Source organism: Nicotiana tabacum, chromosome 20, assembly GCF_000715075.1.
Source record: "Nicotiana tabacum cultivar K326 chromosome 20, ASM71507v2, whole genome shotgun sequence".
Lineage (NCBI taxonomy): Eukaryota > Viridiplantae > Streptophyta > Magnoliopsida > Solanales > Solanaceae > Nicotiana > Nicotiana tabacum.
The window spans coordinates 59154440-59165274 of record NC_134099.1 but is presented as its reverse complement, the minus strand read 5'-3'; the positions used below and the strand labels follow the sequence as shown (position 1 = coordinate 59165274).

The following is a 10835-nucleotide window of genomic DNA, read 5'->3' as shown; positions in this document are numbered from 1 at the left end:
GGCCAAGTGTGACTCCTAACTTGTGGTAAATCGACTGAACAAAACTTTCGAGGTTCGAAAAGATCGAATGTAGAGGTACCTGGATAAACTACAGGTGTATCTACATCGATTTAAAGACCGACCCTACAACACGTACCTCGAGAACAAAATAGCGAGGCTAATTCCCTTGAAAATTTGGGGTTATCAATCAAAGACGACGAACTTAGCTCGGGGACTGTCGTGCAACTTTTGAGGTCAGTAATCGAAGAAGGACAAGCCAAAATAAACTCCACAAGTCTAACCTAGATGGAGGAATAAGTATATCGAATGCCTAAAGAACGGGAAGCTTCCATCGGATCCTAAGAATCGAGGACTTTATGCACAAAGGCGGCACGTTTCACATTGCCTGGGGATGGAACATTGTATAAGAGAATGTTTGATGGACCATTGGCGATATGCTTGGGATCGGGGAGCACCGACTACGTTCTATGAGAAATTCACGAGGACACTTGCGAAAATCATTCCGGTGTCGAGTCATTGGTTCGCCAAGTCATCAGAGTAGGATACTATTGGGCTGATATGGAAAAAATACAAAAGAGTTTGTTCGAAGATGCGATAAAAGCCAAAGGTATGCACCGATGATTCGCCAACTTGGAGAGCAACTCCACTCGGCCTTATCCCCATGGCCATTCATGAAATAGGGAATGGATATTGTCGGCCCTCTACCATCGGCCCCAGGTAAAGCTAAATTCATTTTGTTTATGACTGACTATTTTTCTAAGTGGGTTGAAGCACAGGCCTTCAAGAAAGTCAGAGAAAAAAAGTCATAAACTTCATCTAGGACCGCATTATATGCCGATTCGGGATGTCTGTCGAGATCGTATGCGGTAATGGAAAGAAATTCGTCCGCAGCAAAGCGACAAAGTTTCTCGAAGACCATAAAATAAAAAGGATCATGTCAACACCATATCATCCTGGTGGGAATGGACATGCCGAATCGATAAACAAGACCATCATAAAAAATCTAAAGAAAAGATTGAACGACACTAAAGGAAAATGGAGAGAAATATTTCTCGAAGTCCTTTACGCATATCGGACAACGTCGAAATCCAGTACGGGGGCAACACCATTCTCTTTAGTCTATGGTGCCGAAGCTCTGATCCTGATCGAAGTCGGGGACCTAGCTTTAGGTTTCGGTATGCAACGAAAGAGTCAAATCACGAGGCTATGAATACGAGCCTCGAATTGCTAGATGAAAGACGGGAAGCTACCCTCATTCGAATGGCCATGCAGAAATAGCAGATCGAAAGGTATTACAACCAAAGAGCCAATCTTCGACACTTTAAAATTGGGGACTTAGTTCTGAGAAAGGGCACCCTCAATAATCGAGACCCAAACAAAGGAAAACTTGGCCCGAAGTCGGAGGGACTGTATCAGGTCCTCGATATCGTCAGAAAAGGATCCTACAAACTTGGCAGGATGGACGGCGAGCAATTACCAAACAATTGGAACGTATCACTCCTTAAATACTGCTGCTAAGGTACGACCTTTTCCATTTTCATTTATATTTTTACTAACCAATTGCAGGTGTTCATTCGAAGACATCGAAGGATTCTTCATCACAGAGTCCTTAGGTCTGAAAGCACACGTTGCACTCTTTTTCCCTTAGAGCGGTTTTTATCCCAAATGGGTTTTTCCAGCGAGGTTTTTAATAAGGCAACCATTGCTTGTGCTAACTTAGAACAATTCAACACTATCCGAGGCTTCTTTACAATCAACCTCGAATACTAGGGGGTATCACCCTCGGATGTCAACTTTGTTACAAGGAAGATACTTCATGTCAACTAGGTCTCGATAGGTAAAATTTTGTATGGGCCAAATGGTCAAACGAATCGTGCCCATATAGATGACTCGAGCCCTAAAGGCAAACATGTACACATGTATAATTAATTGAGAAAAGTATTTTTCCTTGCCAAATATTTCATTCCTTTGAGAAACTTTTACTTTACAATTTCATACTTTTAGTCTATTGTAGAAACAGGCTTAAGGGCCAATCATAACTGAAATTCAAACAACTTACCCCATACTCGGGGACTGTTATCTGAAAAATCAACGTAATCGAATTATTAAAGTCTCGAGGTCATAAGACCTTAAAAAGGCAACCCTCATTTTTATAGGCCACGGCCACCCCACTCGGGGACTGACATTTCGAACAAGTGTGAAGTATTATCGGGAAACAAGTCCAAGAGTCAAATCTCAAGTTAAAGGCTACGGCTAAACTGATACGGTTCGGAGACATCCGAATTCCGTAATAAAACATGCCTTCGAATATTTTCATAAAATAAATTTTAAATAGGCTACCCTCGACAAAATTACAAAGGGTTTCGATCACACCTTAACCCTCGAAAACCCTAAGAGGTACCAAATTATTCAAACTCTCGAATTTTTCTGTTTCATACTAAGGCATTACGAAATGAAGGGTTTTGATATCATTAGCCCTCGGAAACAATGGAATATGAATACAGATTTATTTCATGCTAAGGCATAATTTTTTTTATGTGATTAACTTTTTAAGACAAAAGGGGTAGAAAGCCTATGTATATTAAAACGATCGTTCTACAAAGGCCACATCGGCCTAATACAAAAGCCTAAGGGAAATCTTTTGCTTTAAGGAATAATCCTCACTTAATAAAAACCTAAGGGTTACCCTACTTCGAGTTCGAGGAAGTACCCACTCGACACTAGTTCGGTTTTGGTCCAAAGTTGTCTAGACCTCAAACTTATGAATGCAACCTCGTAAGGCATCAATAAAAAGACAAAGCAAGGGAAAAAGGAAAAACGATAAATTCAGAAAGGAAAGAAAAATTTTTATATACCAAAATTTTTCTTACAAGGGTGATCGTAGACAATAATCATGCACTTTAGATAATATTTACACTCTAATTTGGCCACACTTTATCAATGTTAAGTGTAAAGATAACAAAATGCTCTAATTAATAGTTTTATGCTTTGCAGGAGTCATTCCGAGCTAGAAGGAAGCTAAAAGTTCGTTTTGAAGTCAATATGGAGCATGGAAGGCCAATCGAAGGATAACACGGTCGAAAAGGAGAAAGAAGAGCAAGGACCAGGTCCGCGGTCAGGTCCGCGGCTGCTGACAGAAGTTTTGTCAAATCCGCGGTCTATTCGCGGTCCAATCCGCGGCCGCGGTCGGGCTGATGGGAGCCCAAAAATTTAGGGTCAATTGTGTAATTTCCAAGATGACTCTCCTTGACCTATAAGAAGCCCAGCTCGCCCAAATAGAGGAGATTGAAGGTTTTTGAAGAGATTTTGAAGGAAGAATAAGCAAGAAGCAAGGCGGAAGATTCGACATAGAGTTTTTACCTTTCTTCCTCTTGTTTTTATCATTGATGATTAACTCTATTGTTATGATTATGAAAATAATTATGCATAGCTAAACTCTTAATCTAGGGTTTTGATGGAACCTCTTGGAGGATGAATTTCTTGTTATGCTAATATAGATTTGTCATAGTATTTTCTCTATTTGTTCAACTATACTGCGATTGCTGTTGATTGAAGGACCCTCAATCGACTGTGCCTATTTAGTGTGTATTACTCGGGAGAGAGTGCATATGTAGTTAGTTGTTGAATAACATCACTCCTAACGTATATGAGGGATCAATACGAAGGGTTTAAAGGTGGGATTAGGGATAACGAAACCTTGGGTGCAATCTAAGTGAGCTGTAATTAAGGACAACTAGCGTAATTCCGGAGAGTATGTCTAGTATATTATTGTAATTACTTGGGAGAGAGTTACGACAATCTCTCATGATCGATAGAGAAGACTTAGGCAAATTTATAGCAAACATAGCGGAAAGGATTCCGAAAAGAGAGGAAATCAGAACCTTAGATCATTCTCATTCTTGCTTACAAACCGGTCGTAGTTAGTTATTAATTATTGAATTTTCATTACGTAATATTTAGTTAGTAAACATCCAACTTATTACTTAAATATCTCTGAAGATTGAATACATGAATTTGTGTAAGTCCATTAGCTGTGATTGATAGGTTAATTCCCTGTGGAATTCGATTCCGGACTTGTAACCGGAATATATTTGCAGCGACCGCTTTGTCCTTTTTATAAGGCATAGTTGGGCGTGATCAAATTTTGGCGTCGTTGCCAGGGAATTAACGCTGTTATTAATTGCAGTAAAAAGAAGTGCAAAAATTCTTACTGTAGTATATTAACTTATGGTTTGTACAATTTTTTTAATATAATTTATTTATGATGTATTACTCTCGAATGATTGATTAATTCTATGAGTTTCGACTAAAATAATATCTAATATACTGTATTAATTTTAGGTTTAATTTTGATTGTGCTTTATGCTAGACTCCAATTATTGATAAGTCCTTATTTATATTCACTTTGTGGCACAATTAAAATATAAATAAAGGCGTATATCGTTGTATTTCTTAAGAGTTATCTTATATTACATAAAAAAATTACACAAAATAAAATTTTACAAATAAAAAATCAATTGTCCAGTAATTACATTACAGGTTACATAAAGAAGGCTCAAGAGATTCAATTTTATTCTTTACAAGATGTTGAGTTTAATAAGAAGATTTAAATTGGTATTCTTTCAACAATATGTGTAAGACATGAAAGAAGACTAAAACAAGAAAGAGAATAAATAATTTCAGTGAAAACAAGAGAGGGAGAATTTTTTTCCAGAGGAAATCCATATGGAGAACTGAAGAAAAAGATTAAAAAATGAAAAGGTGAAAAACAAAGAAGAAAGATGAAAAAATAAGGAAGAATGGTGAAAAATGAGGAAGAAAGATGGATATAACTGAAATAAGGGGAATATTTATTAAAAAAAATTCTGAAGAAGGTTAGGCTAATTAGCCATTATTTTATGTTAGGTGGACCATTTTGATGGTTTTTTTCAGCTACCTATACATGTTTTGTCAGGTCAGCAATAAGAGGGGTTTAATATGAGCGACAATATAGTTTATGGAGTTTTGGAGATACGGAATAATTTAAATAAACTGATAAAAATGTGATAATCTAAGGGATTTTTTTGTAAATTTTTTTAAATCTTTGGGGATTTTAGGGTATTAACTAAGGGGAAAAAAAGTAGGGCACAAAATCAAAATCAGATGGCATCACACGTCAAATGTAAAATGTAAAAGCAACCCCTATATTCCAAGTAACCAAGAAATCCAAGTCACCTCCTTCCCAAATAAGGACTTTCAAAATCAATCAGTTTGGCAGTGATCCATATCGAATCCGCCATTTTTTCCTCCCCAAAACCCTATCTTAATGTCCGCATTTTCTCATAATCTCACCCGATATTGAAAGCTAATAGAAAGAATAATGATAAATAGTACCGTTGATGACAACGGCCACGCCCAAATTCCTGATCACCAACCCTACTGCCATTGTTGCCATTTTGATAGTCATAATAATAATAATAATAATCAGCAGAAGCCCATACCCAAGTGCCTACCAAAGCGCATAATTTTGGTGCGCCACGGCGAGAGCGAAGGGAATAGGGACGACGCCATGTACACCGTCACACCCGATTATAGGATCCCGTTAACTCCCAAGGGAATTGGTCAAGCCAAGGAAGCTGGGTCCCGCATTTTTGACGTGATTTCTGATAATGGCACGTCCGATAACTGGAAGGTCTACTTTTACGTTTCCCCTTACATGCGAACACGTTCCACGCTAAGGGAGATGGGCAGGGCATTCTCGAGACGGAGGGTGCTTGGCGTCAGGGAAGAATGCCGAATTCGAGAACAAGATTTTGGGAATTTTCAAGTGGCGGAGCGCATGAAAGTCATTAAGGAGACTCGCGAGAGATTTGGCCGCTTCTTTTATCGATTTCCTGAGGGAGAATCAGCTGCTGATGTTTATGACAGAGTTTCCAGTAAGATCCTTTTTCATGATGTTTATATTTACCCCTCCGGCCAAAGTTTTTTTTTAGCAAGTTAATTATCAAATTATGCTTATTATAGACACTATAAACAGTTAGTTGTGGTTGCATGTCACCTTAACATGATAACTTACTTGTCAAGATATGTTTCTCGGGAACACTCACAATTCACACACACACCCCTAGGAGCACCCCTTCCTGCATATCCATGCAAGTCCCTCAACACAGATTAAAAAAAAGGAACAATCGTCTCCCTAAGATCGGGTAATAGAATGAGTTTGGCCAATGCTAATGTCGGGGCACAAAAGTAAAACTCAATTAGTTATTTTAGTGTATGATGTTCTGTTGTATTTGTGACAAAATTGTATTTTGGTTGCTAAGACACATTTGGTCAAGTTTTGAACCAAGATTAATGTCACTAAGCTTCATCTAGATTCAACTGTGATGGATTAATTTTATTTTGGAGTGGCTTCATATAAGAATTACTGCATACCCTTGGGACTTTTTTTGCTAGGTTCTAAGACACTAAGTAGATAGATAAGTTCAGGTGCAATTCTTTTTGTTTTGAATCCAATATGTACCTAGAAAACAAATTCAGAAGTTTTGAGTGGTGAGAGGCAATGCAAGTTGAATTGGGACACAGAAAGTAACACAACAGCTCATGCATTTCCCTTTACGTCCACCGACAAGCCATACACTTCATGTATAAATATGGGGAACCTATAGTGGAGAAAAGTTGGAAAATCTGAGAGCATCTTTTTCTCGATGCTTCTTCTTCCCCTCTGTTCTTCTCTATCTCTGATATACTTCTTCTCTGAATCTCTCTCTCTTTCCTTACTCCTTTTCTCTCCTCTCTCTTTCCTTCTTGCTTCAGACATATTTCCTCTTCTTGTTCTCCTTCTTCCTTTTTCCCAGTGGATTTAAACTCTTTATGGTTCAGATGCTGATTCCTGTGAATGTCCTGCAGATTGGAGTAGCAGAGGTAGCTTCAAGACTGACTCTCAGAGGCTGTCTGTTCATGTTTGTTGTTGTAGTCAAACACAGTAGAAATTGGATACTTGATTGTTGTAGTCAAACACAGTAGAAATTGGATACTTGATTGTTGGATAGTACTGTTAGATTTGGTGTAATAGAGTTTGTTATCTTTTATTTTGCTTGTTAACTTGAGAATGAATACCCCTGTTGATGGCCCAAAATTTGATCTCTGCTTTTATTATATTTAGCTGATTTTCTCAAATTAGTTAGGAACATTGCACTTCCGTGTGGCGTATACGATTAGACATAAAAGTGGAACTATAATTTTCATAGGCTTTTTTCCCCCACCTGCAGCAAAGGCAGACGTGTGATGGCTGTGCTGATCTGGGAATGATTAGACACCATCTCCTGGAGAACTGCCGTTTCCTAGAGTAACCTTATCCAGTTAAGTTTTACACCAAAGCAAAGATTATTAAACCATGACTGACGTCTATCACCAACATGGGCATATATTGCTATGAGATCACAAAGAGGCAGTATAGGTTCTAGTATGTCCACCCCTTAAGATAATGTCCATGTTAAACATATTCCTGATAGTAATTTTACATTGCAATATGTTCCTTATATTGTGCGTGAACGTAGTTCAGCATAATATTGAACCTGATAATAAAACAAAGAAAAGCAGAAGAAAAGTGTTGTAAGCGTAAGACACTGCTTACAACCATCAGGGGTAAGGTGGGGAAAAAATGGCCAGGTTGTGATTTTCTACTGTTTGATTCTTCCTTGTTATTGCATTTCAATGTTTTGACTGTTCGGAGGAATTACCTGAAACTTATCCTGTACAGTATTCTCAATTATTATTGGAGCTCCTGGTTGTTATCATATCTGTTGGTGACCAAAATTATCCTTTCCATGTCTTACAGTTGTATATTGGTTTATGTCAATGTTTTTTTGTGATTGAAAGCAATGCTACTCTTATGCAGCCATTAGATGGCAAATTTCATCCAACACACTAGATGTTATTAACCAGAAGAAGTGCTGTTGTCTACGAGATGTTTCCTGCCTTTTTTTTTTATGTAAAGCTGAATATATAAGATTTGGTCCTTCCAGCATATTGTCCAGGATGAAAGAGAGCTTGGTATACGAAGAATTCCTGTTCATTCTTAACTAAGAATATGACAGCAGGACTGCTTACGCCTTTCTGATGCCTTTTAGACAATAGACTACGATATAAATAATATAATCTTCACTTATAAAAAATTATAGTCTTCAAGTAACATAATACTTTTTGTTGTTCCATTATGTGATAAAGTGGTTCTGGACTTGCTTTTATGGGATAACACTCTTACCTAATGTCAGACATTTCATGTCATGTGTCAGAAATTCAATTACTTCAAAATTATACTCAAATGAGATTATGCATTTAATGGTGCTGAAGAACAGTTGCATGTTCATGGTAAAAAAGGAAGAAGAAGAAAACACTCTTAGGGTTTCCCAGGCCAATTATAGTTCTCCATTTTTTTTTTGTTTTTTTTTTAAAATTTGGTTGGGGGGGGGGGGGGTGAAGCTGTTTCTTGAGATGAAATTCTGGTCAGAGCTTTCTCCTTGCCTAAAAAGGTTAAACAAATGTTCTCCTTTTCTTGTGTTACTCAACGTCTCCCTCAGCTCGTCCACTTTCTTTGACATTCACCTCTCTTGAAATATCTATTGAAGAGAACTGACTGTTTCATGCAATATCACAATGATAAGAAGTTTTTTCAGCTTTGAGATATTCAATTTGAGGTCAGTATTTGATGAAAAGGATTATAGCTGAATGATCAATTTTTCCAAGAAGCATAAAAATTGCAGGGAGTTGCACGTCTTGTTTTGTTTTGCAGTCCTCATATATCTTACGGTACAAATTGTTTTCAAATATGTGTATATTTGCATTTGTGCACTATACATATCACGCTATTTACAGTTTTTCGGTAGTTCTGGTATTCATACTACTAGATTTACTCGAAGGGTACTGCTGGCCAGGGATAAGATGTTCTAGTTGCTTGACTACCTTATTATCATATTTTGGCAAAACAATCTAAATGGCCAAGACAGCTTTACAGATTTTTGATCCCTTTGGAAGTGAATAAAATACAATATTATACACACTGTGAGTGCACAAATACATTCCTTGGATCCTGCACCATATGCAGTTCCTTTTGGTGGTTAGTGAAAATTAATTTGATGAAAAATTGTCTATTATTTTAATATATAAGGAATGTGATGGTTCTTCAATCTGTTTGCTATTGTATTTGGTGTTTCATTTAAGATATTTTATTCAATAATTTGGTGTCTGAACTAATTTTCATATTGTACAAGCAAGTTGAATTGCTAATCCAAGTTTGGCAATAGATCCTTATTTGTTGAAATCAATCTGTGATCTTGTTTTGGCCTTACTGGAGTAAATTTGAATTAAAGGATTAGGGATCATCTGGCCTAAAGCTAATTTATACCTTGATCCCGAAATAAAATAGACTCAGCTAATGATGGTGCTGAACTGGTGTAAAGAATACTGTACCGTCATATTATGCTGAAACAGACTGTGGCAACTTGCTCAGTGCACCGTGCTTAATTTTTTGAAAAATAAAAAAGGAGCGAGAACTTTCTCAATTGAGATTTAATTCTTCAGTTTGAAGTGTTAATTCTATGAACTTTTGGTAGTATTTTTGTGAATTGCGTGTTGAAAGCTTTTTCTTTCAGGTTTCCTTGAATCTCTTTGGAGGGACATTGATATGAACAGACTCCACCATGACCCTAATGACGATTTGAATCTTGTGATTATATCCCATGGGCTAGCTAGTCGTGTCTTTCTGATGAAGTGGTTCAAGTGGACGGTTGAGCAATTTGAGTACCTAAACAATTTAGGGAATTGTGAATTTCGAGTTATACAATTAGGACTTGGTGGCGAATACAGTTTAGCAGTCCACCATACTGAAGAAGAGATGCTAGAATGGGGACTCTCACCTGAAATGATTTCAGACCAAAAATGGCGAGCTCATGCTAACAGGAGTTCATGGAACGACAAATGCCCTTGGTACCTTGATGCTTTCTTTGACCACCTAGCTAATTCAGATGATGACGATTATGACGAAGTCAAATCAAACTTCTCCGACTAGTTTAGTGCTGCTTTTGTTCTCATTCTTTACATTATATTATATAGCCTAGATGGATTGGTAAGATCCTTTCTACTTTATATTGCGCTAGTCCACTTTTAGGGCCAGAAAGCGTTTGTTTATCTTTTGCATTCGTTATCTGTAACGTCAACTAAAGAGTTAATTGTAAATTTGAAACAATTGTAAATCATTCTTTTATATCATGAGCAAAGCAAACTGTGGTTTGTTTTGACCCCACTGAGAGCCTCAGACCACAGGGGTGTCTTGTTCTTTCACCAGTTCTATAATATATCATGTCCCCTACCTACGCAAAAGTTTTTCTTTCATTAGTATGAACAGGTCTGATGCTAGACACCAAGAAATCGGAGAATTTCCATTATGAGTGTGTTTGTTACGAAGGATAACATTTCCTGGAATATATTTTTTAACTTTTCCATGTTTAGTTGGCTTACATATTTTGGAAAATATTTTTCTTATGAACTCATTTTGCTCTTGTTTTCCCGACCAAAAGAAGAGAATATTTTTCAAAACATTTTTCAACATTCTCCACTCTATTCCAAACCCCCATCAACCCTCCACCCATGCCTACGACACCCCCTCCTAACCCCGCCCCACCCCTACCAACCTTTACTCCACCCTCTTCCCACCCCACCGCCCCAACCTCCACCCCTATTGATACCCAATTTTGCCCTCATATTTTTATAAACATCGTATATTTTCAAATATCATTTCTTCATTATCACCAATTTACAAGAACTTTTTGTAATTTTTCATAATTTTTAAAGCTTTA

The 10835-nt window shown here is 37.3% G+C and overlaps 1 protein-coding gene across 1 annotated transcript; it reads left to right on the top strand.

Annotated features, from left to right (window-relative positions):
- Positions 1–5224: 5224 nt before the first annotated feature.
- On the top strand, positions 5225–10334 carry LOC107826430 (phosphoglycerate mutase-like protein AT74H). The gene is made up of 2 exons (XM_016653411.2): positions 5225–5915; positions 9633–10334. The coding sequence occupies exons 1-2, from the start codon at positions 5360–5362 to the stop codon at positions 10046–10048; spliced, it is 972 nt and encodes a 323-aa protein (XP_016508897.1). The 5' UTR covers positions 5225–5359; the 3' UTR covers positions 10049–10334.
- The last annotated feature ends 501 nt before the right edge of the window (positions 10335–10835 follow it).